Raw genomic sequence first — 18,874 nt, 5'->3', positions numbered from 1 at the left:
CCCATCAGCCAGCCAGCCACCCACCCACCCATCATCCACCCACCTGTCATCCATCCACCCACCCACCCATCATGCATCCTCCCATTCACCCCCACCCCCGTAATCCATCTACCCACCCCACCCACACGTCCGGCATTTCTAAGAGCTCATAGAGTAGCAGATACAGTTGTGCGAATGAATTTAGAAAATGATTTGTACCTAAAGTCATCACTTTCATCATGAGGAATATGTCTTCAAGCAGCTTCCAAAACCCAGCCATCTGAAATGACCACCCCTGCCAATGAATAACACCCGGCTTCCACATCAAGGGAGGCAGCAACCCTATCTGACCCCTACCTCTCATTCGTTCAGGAGGTATTTGCTGAGCAACATGAGGCCCTGAGATAGACAAGACCAAACTCAGAATTTTCATTACTCCACCAGCAGGGAAGTCATATTTCCCTGCTTTCTAACTGAGAAAAGTGAAGGTTAGAGAGGTCAGGTGCTTTTGTTAAGATAGCAGAGTCATGGTGTGAACCTTGCTCCATCAGACCCCACAGCCACGGTCTTGCAAGTTGAGTTACAACCTAGTGCGTGGACTCTGGAGCCCACACTGCCTGCTTCCAGTCCTCACTGTGCCACTTAGAGCCCTGTGCCCTTGAGCAAGTTAAGTCAACTCTCTGAGTCTATTTCCCTATCAGTAAAATGAGAATCATCATGATATCTACCCCTTAGGAGGATGACGTATAAAAAAATGCATAACCCAGGGCCTGGTGTTGGGCATGTGGTTACCTGATGTTAGCTGCCAGTGTTAGCTTCTTAGGGCTGCTGTAACCAATTACCATAAACGTGCTGGCTTAAAACAACATACGTTTATTTGCTCGCAGTTCTGGAGGCCAGAGTCTGCAATCATGGTGCCAGTAGTGGCAGGGCTGTGTTCCCCCTGGAGGCCGTAGGGGAAGATCCTTCCTGTCTCTTGTAGCCTCAGGTGGCTCCAGGCATCCCTTGGTTTATGGCCGTGTCACACCGATCTCTGCCTCTGTCTTCACTTGGCCTTCTCCTGCTTCTCCCTGGTGCCTCTCTGTATCTCTCTTATAAGGACACCTGCCATGGGATTTAGGGCCTACTTGGATAATCTAGAATGTTCTCATCTCAAGAGTCTGAATTACATCTGCAAAGACACCTTTTTCCACATTTACAAGTCACATTTATAGGTTCTGAGGCTTAGGATGTGGACATATCTTTTTGGAGGACGCCGTTCAACCTACTACAGCTGCTATTATTTAAAAAAATTTTTAGAAGATACAAGTCATACATGAAGACATTCTCAATATAAGCCTTTAGACATTCAGTTAAGCATCTGTTTGGCCATCACCATCACCTCCATTCCCATCCCCTGAGGTCACCATTGTGATGAGCTTGGAGCTTATCCTTCCAGACCTTTCTGTTAGGGTGGAAAGATACATGCAATCTTTACATACGGGGATTATTGTCCTGTTGCCAAGCACTGGGATAGGTCTTGGGTATTCTGAGATAAGACATAGCATTATAAGAATATGATTTTAAAAAGCATCTTAAACACTTCATTATATACATTATAGTTCGGTGACCACCGAACTTTCTTTTATAACTTTCTTTTTTTTTTTTTTTGAGACAGAGTCTCGCTCTGTTGCCCAGGCTGGAGTGCAGTGGTGCGATCTTGGCTCACTACAACCTCCGCCTTCTTGGGTTCAAGCGATTCTCCTGCCTCAGCCTCCCGAGTAGCTGGGATTACAGGCGCCCACCACCATGCCCAGGTAATTTTTGTGTTTTTAGTAAAGACAGGGTTTCACCATGTTGGCCAGGCTGGTCTCGAATTCCTGACCTCAGGTGATCTACCCACCTCAGCCTCTCAAATTGCTAGGATTACAGGCATGAGCCACCACACCCGGCTTGATGTAACATTAAAAAAAAAAAAAATATGCCAACTTCCTTTCTTTTTTTTTTTTTGCTATCAAATACCATATCATATTCATTCTTTCTATTTTTTTGTACCCATTAGCCATCCCCTCCTCCCCCCTCCTCCCTCCACTACCCTCAGCCTCTGGTAACTATCATTCTACTCTCTGTCTCCATGAGTTCAGTTGTTTTCATTTTTAGCTCCCACAAATAAGTGAGAACATGAGATGTTTGTCTTTCTGTGCCTGTTGTATTTCACTTAACATAGTGGCCTCCAGTTCCATCCATGTTGTTGCAAATGACAGGCTCTTTTCTTATTAATGGCTGAATAGTACTCCACTGTGTATATGTACCACATTTTCTATACCGATTCATCTGCTGGTGGACGTTTAGGTTGCTTCCAAATCTTGGTTGTTGCGAATAGTGCTGCAGTAAACATGGGAGTGTGGATCTCTCTTCAATAGACTGATTTTCTTTCTTTTGGGTATATACCCAGCAGTGGGATTGCTGGATCATATGGTAGCTCTATCTTTAGTTTTTTGAGAAACCTCCAAATTTTGTCTGTAGTGGTTGTACGAATTTACATTCCCATCAACAGTGTACAAGGGTTCCCTTTTCTCCACATCCTCGCCAGCATTTGTTATTGCCTGTCTTTTGAACTGGGCTGACACGATATCTCATTGTAGTTTTGATTTGCATTTCTGTGATCAGTGATTGGAGCACCTTTTCATAGACCTGTTTGCCATTCGTATGTCTTCTTTTGAGAAATGTCGATTCAGATCTTTTGCCTGGTTTTTAATTGGATTATTAGATTTTTTTCCTGTTGAGTTGTTTGAGTTCCTGATATGGTCTGTTTATTAATTCCTTGCCAGGTGTGTAGTTTGCAGATATTTTCTCCCATTCTGTGGGTTGTTTCTTCACTTTGCTCATTGTTTTCTTTGCTATGCAGGAGCTTTTGAACTTGATGTGATCCCATTTGTCCATTTTTGCTTTGGTTGCCTGCTGGGGTTTAAGTAACTTTCTTAGAAAGTCTGCATGACCCACAGACTTCTGGGACAGTAGGAAGTAAACCCATCATCTCCATGCAGTATAGGCGGTGGTGTGATGGACACATACAAAAAGTGTGTGGAGACTGGGCATGGTGGCTCCTGCCTATAATCCCAGCACTTTGGGAGGCCGAGGCAGGTGGATCACCTGAGGTCAGGAGTTCAAGACCAGCCTGACCAACATGGTGAAACCCCATCTCTATTAAAAATACAAAAGTAGCTGGGCATGGCGGCACACGCCTATAGTACTAGCTGCTTGGGAGGCTGAGGCAGGAGAATCACTTGAACCTGTGAGGCAGAGGTTGCAATGAGCCTGAGATTGCGCCACTGCACTCCAGCCTGGGCAACAAGAGCGAAACTCCATCTCAGAAAAAAAAAAAAAAGTTTTGTGGGGACACAGGGGAGAAGGGATTATCAGTTCTAAAGTCTTTGCTTACTGGGGGACACCTGAGCCTTGTAGGCTTTGAAAGAATAAACCTTGACAGACCCACGTCTGGGGACTTGTGGAAGGAAAGAACCCGGAAGGGATGTTGCCTGCAGCAGGAAGTGAATCCTGAGACAACTTGTTCCTAGAGGATCTTCATTGTCATCCTCAAAGAGTTGGAGTTTTTCTCATGGGGCGGTAGGATTCACATTGTTCCCGCAGGGCTCTAGGGCTCCGAGAAGAAGCCACCAGGCCAAGGCAGGGAGAAGTGAAGGAAGGAGGAGGCCAGCATTGAGGGCCCTCACCCGGCCTGTGTCCCCGCAGCCTCTGCTCTCTGCCAGGTGACATTTGCAGGAGCTAATGAGTGGCTCGAGGGGGCTGTAGTTACCTCACACCCTGTGTCCATCAGCTGTCCCCAAACCTTCCCAAATAAACATGCAGACGAAGGAAAAGCCTATGTGCTGTAGGCCACTTAGCTGTATCGACAACTCACAATAATAGGCATAGACTGACGGAAAGACCTGACGAGATGCCACTTGGCTTCCTTTTTTCAAGTAACTCTGTAGGGTTTTCCCACATAACGGATACAGCAGGAATTTATTGTTGGAAAACGGGGCGGCAAGATGGACAGCATTCTCCGGGACCAATGGGATGTGCGGCCTCCTGGGCTCAGGCCTCACCAGCTCCTGCACAGTGATGGGGATGAGGACTGAGGGACACCTCACATCTCCTTGGAGCAGATGATGAGGTCTGCGAACCCAGCTCAATATGCATGGCCTTGTCCCCCGGCAGGGGCGGCCTCAGCTGGCCAGGTGTCCCCGTCACTGCAGAGTTCTGTTCTTAGACTGGCTGCACAGGGAGACTCCAGGGCACCAAAACATCTTCCTTCCTCACCCTCAGGCTCTCTGAGCCAGTACCTCCTGATCCAGATCTATTTCTGAACTCCTGGATCCAAGACCAAGGTCATTCTCATCAACCCTTAAGCCAGCGAAAGACTCTTCCTGGGGCCTCGTGTGCTGGTGCGGCTTCCAGATAATGATAGCCAAGGTCACACTTGCGGAGAGCCCTGGTGGTTCAGGCACTCTTCTTAGTACTTTATGCAAATTATCTCATTGAGTCCTTACAACAAACCTCTGAGGGAGATGGAATTACCATATTCATTCCACGGAGGAGGAAGTGAAGGGCAGAGAGGTGGAGCTACTTGCCATGCCCACAGAGCTAGGAGGAGGCAATTCGCAGTGTGAACTGGGTGGCTGCTTCTCCCTCCATGCTCTTCACTGCTCTGCCCACCTGTTCTCAATCCACCGGCCAACCAGATCACTGTCCCAGATAGCAAGTGTGACACTGTTGCCAATAGCAGGGTTCTTGGTAAGATGCCATTCAAGAGAAGGAGTCTGCTAAAAAAGAAATAAAGAAAAAAATAAACCTGCGACTGCAGGGAGTGGAAAACCCATGGATGCATTTTTCAACGTGAGATGAATCTTTCCTGAACAGTTGGAAGTGCCTATGCCTGCTCACTGTTAATAAGAAAAGAGTTGAAGGGTGAAAAATTAAACAAAAAAAAGACCTTCTTTTCCAGAAGAGAGGGAAGAGCAAATAAGAGAGAGCCACACCTAGGCCGGGCGTGGTGACTCACCCCTGTAATCCCAGCACTTTGTGAGGCCAAGGATCACTTGAGGTCAGGAATTTGAGACCAGCCTGGCCAACATGGTGAAACCTCATCTGTACTAAAAATACAAAAATTAGCTGGGCATGGTGGCATACGCCTGTCTTCCCAGCTTCTATGGAGGCCAAGGCAGGAGAATCACTTGAACCCGGGAGGCAGAGGCTGCAGTGAGCTGAGATTGTGCTACTGTATTCCAGCCTGGGCGACAGAGCGAGACTCAGTCTCATTAAAAAAAAAAAAAAGAGAGAGCCACACCTAGATTCCCATTACTGATCCATAGAAACCGAGTTAGCGGTTCCGTTCCTGCTGCCTCTGCACTGATTGGGAGGGAAGCGGGACTGCGGCAGTTCTCCTTGTTCCTCATCACACAAACGAATGGGCCTAGGAGAGGCCGAGAGAGAAGGCTACAGCTTGCTCCGGTACCTCATTCTTCCCAGGGCTGCAGTCTACCGGTCTACTTGGGATAGCACTCGAGCCTTGGGAGAGCGATGAGGAGAATTGTTGGCGTCTCAGAAGTGGAGAACAGGTTCTCATCCAAGCTGAGCTGAGGGGACAATGGCTCAGGTCAAAGCTGGCTACACTCCCCTTGCCATTTGTTATCTTTTTAGTGCAGGGATGTGAAAGGGAGGGGCTGGGGTGAGAGGGTGAGAAAGGCTGTTTTGTTGAGTGCTTGTTATGGTGCAGCCAGCAGGATGCCGGGCATTTTACAAATAGGACGTCACAGGCATCGTGGTGGGTGAGTACTGGCCCTGTTTTACAGATGAGGAAACTGAGGCTCAAGATTTGCTGTTAATAAGTGTTGAGGCCCGAGTCTACTTGACCTTAAGCCATCTGACCTTAAGACCCTTAAGGTCTTTTCCGGGAGACCTTGGTAGTCAAAACTAATCAGTGAAGAGCTTCATGAGAACATTCTTCCCCTATCTCCATGCCTCCATGCCTGAAGCAGGCTCCGGGATGTGGCACTCTTTCTTGTGACTGGTGGAAATTAAACTCTAAGGAAGAACCGTGGAGGAAACATTCCAGACTTGTTTTGCTTTTATCTGCAAATTAGCAGCAAACACAGAGCCTCTTCATCCACAGATTTCATCCTTGTGCTTATAATGTTAAAAATACACTCCATGCATGTGGTTAACAGCAAATGGCCCAGTGATACACGTGCTCGGATTGCCAGAGCATCTTCACTTCCCTTTCGGGGCACCGCCTTTTGCAGGTGCCGAGCTTTAGGGCTTCCTTCTTTCGGAAGAGTTGAGCCCGGATTCTTTTTCTGCACCTATGTTTCTTCTGGGGGAGACAGCAGGTGTTATAGAAGGAACGCAACTTGGGATTCAGCCAAAGTTGGCTTTGAATTCTTGCTGTGTCTGTGGGCACGTCGCTTAGCCTCTCTGAGCCTTTGAGAAACAGGTTACTCAAAGAATTACATGAGTGGGTGCAAATAAATGTCTGACTCCTTAATGTCTTAACATTGCTTCTCTACCTGGAGCCAGGGGCCTCGTTGGATTCTCAAGCCCCTGACATTTTATAAAGCTATGGAGATCAAAGATTTATTCCTCCCTACCTAGACAAATGAGATTTCCCTGAAATTACAAATGATTTTTCTGCATCTTTCCAGCTATCATTTAGGAATTGGCAAACATTTTCCGTAAATGCCCAGATAGTACATGTCTGTGTGGGTCGCGCTGTCTCTCTCACTGTTACTCCACTTTGCTGATGCAGCCTGAAAGTGGTCATAGATGATGCATAACCGGCTGAGTGTGACTGTGTTCCCATAAAACTTCGTTTATAAAAACGGGCTGGATTTGGCCCAGGAGCCATAGTTTGCTGACCCCGATGTCGAGTACAGAGAGGTACTGGGTTTAGGTGCTGGAAATGCAAAAATGAATGAGAGTCCTTGCCCCGGAGGGTTCTGCCTGTAACACACTTGCACGTAGTGCTGGTAAGGGATATTCTGTTTGCAAGAGGACATTTAAGGTAACGGGAAAGGCAGGTACCTTTGGTTGTTCTTATAGGCTGGTGTCACTAGCAGATCAACCCAGGTGTATCTAAATCTGCTCCTGCCTGCAAGGATGAGCTCCTCAGACCTGCTGCTTGAACATCCTTGATATCTCTCAGTGCTGTTAATGCTGCTCAGTGGTCCCAGGCCAATGTTTACATCATCGTTTTCCTTGGGATTGTAGCGTATCTTAGGAAATCCTACATCCACTCCCCATGTTACTGTAATACTAGCGTGAGCCAGTTCAGATTCTTGGTTTTGCACAGCTGCCTTTCTTTGGCATCATCTGGTTGATCTGTACTTTGGTTTCCCTGACTGTTCAGTAGGAGTTAAGGATGAAATAGTGCATGAGAACTGATATGGTTTGGCTGTGTCCCCACCCAAATCTCATCTTGAATTGTAGCCCCCGTAATTCCCACATGTTGTGGAAGGGACCTGGTGGGAGATAATTGAATCACAGGGGTGGTTTCCCCCCATACTGTTCTCTTGGTAGTGATTAAGTGTCATGAGATCTGAGGGTTTTATAAGGAGTTTCCCCTTTCGCTTGGCTCTCATTCTCCTGCCACCATGTAAGATGTGACTTGCTCCTCCTTGCCTTCTGCCATGATTGTGAGGCCTCCCCAGCCATGTGGAACTGCGAGTCCATTAAACCTCTTTCCTTTATAATTACCTTTATTAGCAGTGTGAGAACAGACTAATACAAGGACATTTGTTCTGTGTTTTCTAAACTTAAAAAAAAAATCATGTTTGTGTAACCCTTTAAGAGGAACTCTTCCTTAGCAACTCAATAGGGAGAATGGGTCAAAGTAGAGCCCACCCTCATAGGAGAACACAGGGAGGGCTCTGGCCACTGAGCCTTGAAACATCTCCTAGAAACCCTGGGACCTGGGAGGAGAGGCTAAAAACAACCACAGATGTGGGGCAGAGCAGGAGAAGCCTGTAGCCCAGCGACCCAGCCACTGTAAGGCTGCTCATTCACTCTTCAAACCTTGTTTCCCTCGTCTGAAGCAGGAGCGAGTTTGGGTTAGTTGAATACTCTCCACTCATTGCAATAGGTCTGAGTGTTTCACCAATTGGTTGAAAATTCATAACTTAAGAATAGTTCTTTATTGGTAGCTTCAGCCTGGAGGAATGCTAGACAGTTGTTGATTTGTGCTTTCCTTATAGGTGATCCTTAAAAGTCTGTTGATATAAAGAGGATGGCAGAGAGTTTGGCATGTTACCCTGTATGTGCAGTTGAGGGGTGTGTGTGTGTGTGTGTGTGTATGTATGCATGCACGTGCAGCCTGCTGGCAGTTCGCTTCTTACCTCCTATCTCTGCTGTGCAGCCAGAGTGACTGATTGAAGTGTGAGCTGGACCAGCCTCTCTCTTGCTTAAATCCCTCTTAGGTTTCCCCCGTTGGAGCACAGACCAAAGCCGTGCTCATCTCCCTCATGCTTCAGGCTCCTCCCAGACGCCTCATCCGTCCCTGTCCTCCGTGGACTTTTCACAGCCTTAACTGTCTAATGAATTGTGCTGACTGCTGTGTGGAGACTGTCTCTCCTGGTGGATTGTATGCTCTGCAAGCCCCGGGGCTTCCTGTCCCCCTGGCACCTGCAGAGAGTCTGACTACTGAGTGGAATGTAGTGCAAATCTGTGGAATAAACATGCATAACTAGTGTGCATTTGTGGAATGGAGCAGTCAGCCCCTCACTTCGGGCGAGGGCTGCCAAGCACCGAAACCGCCATGCCCTCAGCGGGGTTTCCTCCGAGCCCAGAATGTTTCTCTGCCAGGTGCTGGGCTGGGATGGTTCTTGCAGGATCCTATTGGAGCTTCCCAACAACCCCACCAGGGCAGCTTCTGTTGTCCCCATTTTCCAGGAGGGAAGTAAGGCCCAGAGATGTGGAGTGGCTTATTCTCGGCCACGCAGCTGAGTCAGAGCTCAGGCCCAGCTGACTCAAGTCTTGTTCAGTCTTTAAAAAAAAAAAAAAAATCACTTATTTAGAATGAGGAAATAAATCTCAACAAATTATCTTTATTTATTGTTTAGAGATGGGGTCTCAGTCTGTCACCATGGCTGGGGTGCAGTGACGCAGTCACGTCTCACTGCAGCCTCTGCCTCCTGGGATCGGGCAGTCCTTCCACTTCAGCCTCATGAGTAGTTGGGACTATAGGAGCATGCCACCACACCCAGCTACTTTTTAAATATTCTGTAGAGATGGGGTCTCCCTGTGTTGCCCAGACTGGCCTTAGACTCCTGGGCCCAAGCGATCCTCCTGCCTTGGCCTCCTGAATTACTGGGATTACAAGCATGAGCCACCATGCCCAGCCTTACAAATTATCATTGTTAAAGAGCTGATACATACCACAAATACCACAGAATCCAGACGAACATCATAGTTTAATTAATTAACCATCAGGCACACTTCTCTGATCCCTTTTCTCCTACATTTTTAAGCTATATACTGTGATAGCCTGTTTAGAAGACAGTACTGTTACATCATTTTCTGTACAGAGAGTAGAAAGATAATTCAGTCCTTCTTCCAGCATGGTGGAACAAAAACTTTCTAGCATTCTGCTTGAAATTTTAAAAGCAATTATATCAAAGAATTTTGCAGTGAACACATGTATACCTACCACTTAGAGTCTACCATTAACATTTTGCTGTACTTTATCATCTGTTTTTTTATCCATCCATCTATGCATGCATCCATCCAGCCATTCATTCATCTGTCCATCATTTTATCTTTTTTGGGATGCATTTCATAGTAAATTGCAGATGTTGGTATATGTTTCTTCCAAAATACTTCAGTATGCACATAGAACTTTACCATCGTCCCAGAATGTCCCTTTATGCCATTTCCTGGCGTTTCCCACTCCACTCTCCCTGAGGCATTCACCGTTCTGGTTTTCTTTCCACCATAGACATGGTAGTTTCTTTCTTTTGATTTAAAATTGTGTGATTGTTATGTTGATTTTTTGAAAGGTTAACAAGTCATGTACGTGGTAAAAATGTATAAGGCCTAAAGTTTTACAGATAGGAATAAATCCTCCTCTCTCCTCTGACACTTGCTTCTCAGTGCCTTCCCTCAAAGGCACCCATGGCGAGCAGGTTCCTATGTGTCTTTATAGAAAAGGTTCATGCATATAGACACGTGTGTCTCCCAACATGCTACTACTTCATGAGGTTAGTAGCTCACCTGACACGTTGTTTTGTCTCTAGCTTTTGTCATTTGACATTGTATCTTAGAGATCTCCTCCTCCTTAGAGGAGATGCCTGCTGCTCTTTTCGTAGCTGCACAGCCTGGCTGTGAGTGTGCTGTGTTTTATATAACCATTTCATTCCTTGTTTCCAGGCTTTTATTACCCTAAGTGGTGTTGCAACAAATGTCTTTGTATCCTTGTCTCTGTGCTTATGTTGTCCATCACTCTTTATTTCTTGGAAAGAAAGTAGATGTCCATTCTTAGTGAATTAGTAAGTTCGATCATTTCCCCATGCCCTTTGCCTCCCACCCTTCCCCTGCTCCAGCCATTCATCCATCCATCTGTCCATTTTTACATGTGCCCGTCTATCTATCCAATGGGAACATTCACTGAGCAATCATATGTGCTTGCCTACCACGTTGGACTCTGAGAATATTGTGCTCGACACCCTCATTAACTTTTGGGAAAAACAAACATGTCAAAAACGAATTCACAGAAGTGTGATAGTCTATGTTTGTGTGAGGATTCAGGGCTGCCCAGAGGGTAAAATAAAAACCCTTTAAACCTCTTATTTGCCAAGTTTTTACTCCTAGCAAAGAATCCTTGACCTCAGCTGTTTTTAAAAACCACAGAGAACAAAAACAACAACAACAAAAACCACAGAGATATGATGCCTCTAGTTGTATGTTTGTAAAACAAATGAAAAAACTAACAGAGAACCCTGAAAGTGCTCCAGAACTGGGCTGGCTTTGTCCTGAAGGCGTGGATAGCCCAGGCTGACTTTATGATCACATCATTAGGCCTGAGCCTGTTGCTTGGGTCGACCAACCAAGCTGAGAGACAGAACCATGCCATTTCACATTCTGTTCCTTATTAAAAGATGAGATGAGAAAACAAGTGCATTGGTGGGATGGAAAACGGTTGTCATTTTTTGGCAGTAAAAAGGGAGAGCTAATTGCATAAGGGCAGACTATTTGAAAATAGGGATGAGTGAGAAAGTGACTCTGGGAAACAAATTATGGCTGCCATTTCATGATTGGAACAAAGATTTGCTGCCTCCATAGCATCTTTCTTGTTGCTTTTCTTTGGAGCAATGAATCTGAGAACCTGGTAATTCGAAGAAAGGAAATAAGATTCTCTTTCTTTGGTTCTTTTTTTGTCTCCAAACTAACTTATCCTTCCCATGCATCAAGATTTTGAATTTGCTACAAAGCAGTCTAAAAATCTGTTGGCATTTCAGGGTGGAAACATAGCGTCTCTTATGATTAATTAATTAATTAATTAATTCAGTGTGTTAATTCGGTGCCTACATGTGCTGGGTTCTTGGCCAGGCTGCAGTGTGTCATGGTGAACAGGTGGGTGTGGTAAGCAGATATAGAGCTCTCTGAGCTCACAAGGAGGGTTCCAATCCACAGATAACCAGAGTGGAGTCATTACAAGCTGAGGAATGTGAACCGTAGAGGGTTGCATTGGAGACACTGTTTAGTTCTGGTGGTCTCGGAAGGTTCCTCCTAGGAATTCATATTTTGGCTGAGTCCTAGGTGAGAAGAGCTAACCTTACAGAGAGGCAGAGGAAGAGGAGAAGGGAGCAGTAGCTTACGATAATACTTGCTTCACAGATTGTTTGAAGATTAACTGTGAGACCATGACGTCCTTGGCACACAGTAATTGTTCAGCACATGCTGGCCTCTCCCCTTACCTTTGTTGATTTTTTCTAATAGGGTAATCAGAGGCTGGTTTTCATGAGTTAGGGAAGAAAGAAACCGAGGTTTACGGAAGCCAAATGACTTCTCAAACCATCAGAGGAAGCCCAGGATTAGAACTCAAAACATGTGCATTTCCATCTGTTCCTGAGAGCTCATGTACTTGGCTCAGAGTCTGGAGTCTGACCTGTGTACCCAGAGATGGAAAAGGACCTGGGACTTCCTAGGGACAAAGCCTCCTAAGTCATCCTGCAGCAGCAACAGCAAAATAAAATCAGAAAACCCCCAAGCTTTAAGGAGGCTCAAGGTTTTAGACCCAGTTGTACATCTGTATATGTCTACTCTGGAGCTATTGAGTCCTTTCAGACTTTCTTCACCCATCAGACGTCCATTTACCAGCTAAGACTCTTGAGTATGAATTTGGGTTACTTCATCTTCTGGGCATCCCAGAGGCAGGATGCGAAGAACAGAGACTTTGTAGTGGGAGGCAGTATAGCTTAGTGGTTAGAAGAGCAGGCTCTGGAGCCGAACCACCTGTGTTTGAACTCCACCTATGCTACTTACTAGCCAAATTGACCTTGGGCAAGTTACTTTTATGGATTATATATTGCTGTATGTGAAACCACCCCAAAACTTAACGGCTTTTATAAAAAACATGGCTATTTTTGTATCTCTCATGATTCTGTGGGCTGACTGGGCTCAGCCGGGTGGTTCTTCTACATCATGTCGTGTCAGCTAGGGCTTGACTGAGCTGGACATCCAAGATGGTGCTCTCATTTATCTGGCAGTTGGTGCTGTCTGTTCACTGGGACTTCAGATGGGATTATTGATCAGAGTACCTCATGTGGCTTCTCCACCTGGAGAAAGCCTGAGCACCTGAAGGCACTGAGGCTGAGTGAGAGGCAGCTGAGTAGCCTAAGAGATTTGGTTTGGGCTCCTGACATCTTTACTTCGTCTTTGTTTATTCACAGTGATCTCTCTTGTCCTTGCCCATGAAATCAGAAGCCCACCTCTGCCCACCCGCTGTGGAACAGCTTTGTGAAGTGGGCAGGCTTTGATGATACTGGGTGGTGGTGATGGTGTCATGCTTGAACACCCCTCAGGACTAGAAGTGAGGGTAGCTGCAATGACAGAAGGGTTCCCTGTTCATCTTTACCACCCCCTTACCTGGACCCTTATTCTGCCAGTGGAAGGAGGTGTAATTTTTTTTCTATGGCTTTGGCCAATTGGCTTATTTTCTTTTTCTCTCCCTCTTCTGTCTTTCCTTTTTATTTAAATAAACATTTATTCAGGACATAGTGGATACTTTTCATTCTTTTTGGCGGAACCTCTAGTGTCTTCCCAGGTTTGAGGACTTGCCAGTCCAAATGGCACGGTGGGCCCGTGTCAGAGTTCCACGCTGGCCCTGGGGTCAGAGTTTCACGACTGGGGAGAAGAGACCTGTTGTCTCTGGCCTGTCCCTGCTCCCCACCTCCCCCAAACGACCCAGGAAATCCTGAGTCAGGGGAGATGATGGAAACTTCTTTGCTGATGCAGCCCAGAAGTGGATTCCCCATTGGTCTCATCTACCACTTCACATCCTTGTGTGTACAGCACCGAGGGTGTTTGCTCCGGCATGATTCAGGAATCCTGGCTGCTCTGTTGCTCTAGTAATGGGCTTTGCCTTTCCTTGCACCTGAAGACTGCCCTGTGAGTGCCCAGACTACAGGCAGAGGGTGAGCTGCCTTCTCTGCAGGGTCAGGGAGAGGCGAATAGAGATAGCCATGTTGCTGATGGCTGATTTGTGCCCCATATTGAGGGTGAACTAAAGAGAAATCTGCATCCCAGGTATGTGTTCTCCAAGATTCCCCAGACTTCAGACAAACAGGGGATGTTTGTGGCCAGTATCAGTAGAAAGTTGATTTTTCTTACAAAATAATCTCTGCTCCACACTCTTTATTGCCAGAATATAAAATAGAATCAGCTCTCTAAAGGGCTGCTGTCAAGTCTAGCTAATATCTGGCTCCAGTCTTGAAAGATAGCAAGAAAAGACAAAATTTGATGTTGAGTAAGCTTGGCCTTTAATTATCATCATGCATTTGCTACAGTGCCTGGCCTTGTTATCAAGTTATGTTCCACGGAGGTTAGAAAGTTCCCAAATTCTTTTTCTAAGCAGCCTCCCTGGTACTCATGTAGACACACAAAATCTCCGGGTTTACTGATCCCTATAATGCCACGTAATTAGAAGAAAAGCCTCTAAGTCAGAAGGATTGAACAACTCCTGGGTACTCATATCCCCTGTTCAAAATGTTCCCTGGAAATCACCACCCCTCAGGGGAAACTTACCTACCCAAAAAATACCTTGTTCCAGAATTAGTCATTTTTGAAGAAGCCCTTTGTTTTCGATAATTGTAGAGTAATGTCTGTCCTTAAAAAATCTGCCTTGTCTTTCACCTTGGTCCTTTTGGTTGCCTTCTGCCTGTGCTCTGTGGGGTAGATACAGCCAGATGTTCTTGTGATTGAGGTTCCTGGGTGCAAACTCTGTTCACTTCCAGTTGGAAATGACGCTGCATCTAAAGGCGGTGGCGATTGTGTGTAGCAGTGGAGCTGGTGTCCTGATGGCCTATGAGTCCTCCTCTGGTCTCCTCACTTCATCCCCATAGCATGCCCAGAAGAGCCTTTCCCAGCCTCAGTGCTGAGGGGGAAACCCAGAGAAGAGGAGTGGCCAAGAGCTGCCCTACAGCGTCTGCCAGAGAAGGTGCCGGTGTCCTCCACATGGATGAAAAGGGGAGAATGGGTGTTGTCTAGAAGGAGACTTGGCCTTAGAACCCTTTCTTTGCCCTTTTCCATCCGTGATGCAGAACTGTTTGGAAGGCACCATCTCTGCCACCTTGCTTTCTGGATTTGAGTGAAATGCATGGAGTGGGATGAAGTGGAAAGGGTATTTGATTACTTAATAATGTGATACACACTTAAATTGATATATAATGTATCTGCTTATGGTTATGCAGTTAATACATCTTCATTGTAGAAAGTACAGAAAAGTTCAAAATAGAAAATACAAATTCTCTTAATTTTTATTTTTTATTTTTTTGAAACAGGGTCATGCTCTGTCACCCAGGTTAGGTCACCGTAGCCTTGAACTCCGGGACTCAAGTGATGTGCCCACATCAGCCTCTCGAGTAGGTGGGACTACAGGCTTGTGCCACCATGCCTGGCTAATGTTTTTTTCCATTATTTTTAGGAGAGACAAGGTCTTGCTATGTTGCCCAGGCTGGTCTTGAACTCCTGGGCTCAAGCGATCTGCCCACCTCGGCCTCCCAAAATGCTGGAATTACAGGCTTGAGCCACTTCACCCAGCCTCCACTGCTGATTTAAGGAGAGCCTTCTAATGTGTTCTTCATTTCTTCTTGAAGCCTTCAAGACTACTTCAATCTTACTTTCTTTTTTCACCTTTTTAGCTGACTTTTCCTGTTTACTGAGGGTTTATAGCAGAAAAGCTTTGAAGTTGGACAGATCCATTTCCTAGATTTGTGACCTTGGGCAAGTTTTACAGCCTCCCTGAGCCTCGGTTTCCTCATCTGTAAAGTGAGGAGAATTATACCTGTCCTCAAGTTCACTGTGAAGCTTGCTGGGGATTGTGGGTAGTGTGGAAACCCTGAGAGGTAAAAGGTATAAATTCATTGTTCTCTTTTTTCCCTTCACTACCCCTCACCCTTCTCTGTTCCACTTGTTCTCTTTGTCTTGATCCTCCTTCTTAAAATTCTAGCCAATTTAGTTTCTAGCAGATCAAAAAAAGAAGCTCATTCCCTGGGTATGAGAAAAATATCAACATTTATTGAACATCTACCACTTCTGGGCATTTTGCTGTCTGCTTTACATAATAATTGCAATCCTTGTGACAGTTATGAGAATCAGTTTCCTATCTGAGGGGGAGCTGAGGGTGGGTAGCTTACTGGGGGTCACGTGCACCTTTGAATGCCTGCTTGCCTCACCTCCACAGTGTGTGGTCAGGACCCCTAAGCGGTACTGGTGGTGGGGTCCATCATGCTACACAGTTCAGTTTCTCTCCCCTAGTCATCATCTCATGTGGTCCTTCTGAGTCAGCAGGAGAAGCCATATTCTGCTGCCTCAAATTGCTCGTATATTATGAGGCAAAAGGATGGAGCCCTTGTGGGGGTGACATTGGCCTTTCGTGTTTGCCTACTGGGTGTGTCTGTGTGTGTGATGTCCATCATGGTAACAGTGGATATTTTTTCCATTGCACATCTGATAACTTGCATCTCGGATCCTAATTAGGCCTTTATCGCTCCCAAATTACATGCTCTTACCTGCCTGTGATTATCTCAATAGGATTAACAGTCCCTCGCCCATAAAGATAATTGAGATCTCTCACGGCGGCATATTTTTATTGCTGCAGCATCCTCTGCAGCCATCCCTCCACACAATCTCTTACCGTTTTCCAGTGAGTGCTTTTTCACTTCATTCTGAACAGGAAATGTTCAGGGATCTCTGAGACGCAGAATTCTTCTGTGATTATGCAAACCTTGGTAACCATTATGCGTTTTTTCTCCCCTCTTCCCCTTCTCCTGATGGTAGGTGCCTGGAGATTTGAGTCAGACGTCCGAAGACCAGAGTTTGTCGGATTTTGAAATGTAAGTCCACAGCCTGTGCTCACAAGGGGTCCTTTAGAAACTGGACTCTGTTGTTGGCTTCTGTCCCAGAAGACCACGGGAGGGAACAGGAATCACTGTTGAGACCCACACAAGGTTGCTGCGGTTCTTGTAGAGCTAGTAGGAGTCGTTCTCCTACAGCCTCAGTCTCGCCCTCACATGTGTTTTTTCTCCCCCTTGGGTATTTAAAAACATTTTATTTTTTGGCTGACATTTAGAAGTTGGAAGCTATCACATAAAAATACAAATTTCCTTTGTTTTCTTTAAAAATGAGACGCTTGTCCCTGTGAGGCCACAGTCCGCTGGAGCTGAGTAAAAGCTATCCCCTTTTCACAGGGCATGTGCTGTCCAGTTGACCACAGTCCCCCCTCTTTGCTGTTGCCTGGAAGTGACCGACTTCACTCATTTTATGATCTGTGTGGCCCCTGGGTTATTGGAAACAACATTAGTCCGTGCCTTGGTCGGATTTTTGATTGGATTAGATTCTGTTTGGTGCCTCTGCTGAGCCACCCCTAGGGAGAGGTTAGTTGGTCATCAGACTATTTTATTTTATTTTATTTTTTTTTTGAGATGGAATCTCTGTCGCCCAGGCTGCAGTGCAGTGGCACGTTCTCGGCTCATTGCACCCTCCACCTGCCGGGTTCCAGTGATTCTCCTGCCTTAGCCTTCCAAGTAGCTGGGATTACAGGCACACACCACCATACCTGGCTAATTTTTGTATTTTTTACTAGAGACAGGGTTTCATCCTGTTGACCAGGCTGGTCTCAAACTCCTGACCTCAGGTGATCCACCCACCTCGGCCTCCCAAAGTGCTGGGATTACAGGCAAGAGCCACCGCACGCAGCCAGTTTTTGTTCAGGATTTCTTGGGCTTTGGACAAATAGATCCCTTAGGCTGGTAAAGGAAATGGGATAAGTTCTCTCCTCTCTCATTCAGCTCTGGTGAGTTTAAGGTTCAGCACCCCTTGGGTAGAAAAGCCCAGGAAAAGCCCCTTTTAGAGCAGGCAGGGCTGGGCCTTGGAAACAGCATTTCTTCAGAGCCAGGCTGGCCTGCGTTGAAATCTCAGGCATCAGTCCAACCATTTGAGCTCACTGGGCCTCACTTTCCTAATTTGTGAGGCAAAGGTCCTGATGCAAAGAACGTTGCAGGGCTTGTGGTGGCGATGAGTGAGATTATGAAAGGCATGAGGGCATCACGGGGCTACTCGTGTTGGGGCAGCTGCTGGGGTCGGGGGTGGAGGTGGCTGTTAGGCTGATAGGGTGGAGAGGCTGAGGAGGGTGAGAGGTGAAGGATGGAAATCAAAGGTGAATTTGCCTGCCGTGGGCTTGTGGGCAGGGGGAGCACAGCGTGAAGAGGCTCCTGGAACGGCAGAGTCCAGTGGAGGGCAGCTGTGGGAAGAAACTGGGAAGACAGGAGAGAGCCACAGAGGGGAGTCCCAGACACGAGCCTGGAAGCACTCATTATCAAAGCAAGAATTCACCCAGGTTCTGCTGCAGGCTGGTGTCCGGGCAGGTCCCGAATAGAGGGGATGAATTAGCCATGGTCCCTGCCCTCAAGTGGTCTCTGCCTGATCCAGGCCACATTGTCTCTCCCCAGAGATTTGGAACCTCCCCCAACGAATTTACTCATGTACGCTAAAGCCGGAGGGAATAATGGCACTAGTCCCCTCTCAGCATGGAGACTGAAATCCTTCGTGGAGCTTATGAAGAAGGCCCTCACTCACCTCTGGCTTCGTTCCCAGCCTTTCCCATTCCTCTCCCTGAACCAGCCATCCTGGCAGTTCCGCTCCTCTAACCCACTTGGTCTTCTCCCTTTAGGATTATTACTCTACCCACTTAAACCACTTGTACACAGCATCACCTCTGTGCTGGACACTATTCTAACTCACTCAGTCCCTACAACAACCTTCAGAGAGGGGTGTCACCTCACAGATGATGAAATTGAGCCGGGTTTCAAAGCCAGGCAGTGCTGGTCTAGACTCAGTGCTCTTCACAAATGCTCATTTCCCTGCCTGAAGCACCTTTCTCATCCCCAACTTCCCTTCCCCAACTTGGCTAACTGTAAATATCCCTTAAAACCTGGCCCAAACATTGCTTCTTCAAAGAAGCCTTCTCTGGTGTCCCAGACCAAAGCAGGCTCTGGAAGTCACTCTCCTTAGATCCAGTGTTCCTTTGTGGGACTTACAATAATAGTAAATAATTTATCTGTAACAACTATTGGCATATATACACCTGACAACAAAGCTTCAGAACATATGATGTAAAAAATCAACAGAAATGAAAGGAGAAACA

General features: G+C 46.4%; 1 protein-coding gene across 1 annotated transcript in view; it reads left to right on the top strand.

Annotated features, from left to right (window-relative positions):
- SNX29 (sorting nexin 29) overlaps positions 1–18,874 on the top strand; it is a 593,868-nt gene that overhangs the window by 406,620 nt on the left and 168,374 nt on the right. Inside the window, exon 17 of the mRNA XM_032145365.2 lies at positions 16,510–16,565. Within this exon, the coding sequence (XP_032001256.1) occupies positions 16,510–16,565 (56 nt within the window). The remainder of the gene's footprint in view (positions 1–16,509; positions 16,566–18,874) is intronic.

Source organism: Hylobates moloch, unplaced genomic scaffold, assembly GCF_009828535.3.
Source record: "Hylobates moloch isolate HMO894 unplaced genomic scaffold, HMol_V3 SCAFFOLD_23, whole genome shotgun sequence".
Lineage (NCBI taxonomy): Eukaryota > Metazoa > Chordata > Mammalia > Primates > Hylobatidae > Hylobates > Hylobates moloch.
The sequence above is the reverse complement of the archived record's forward strand: the minus strand, read 5'-3'. Positions and strand labels throughout refer to the sequence as shown.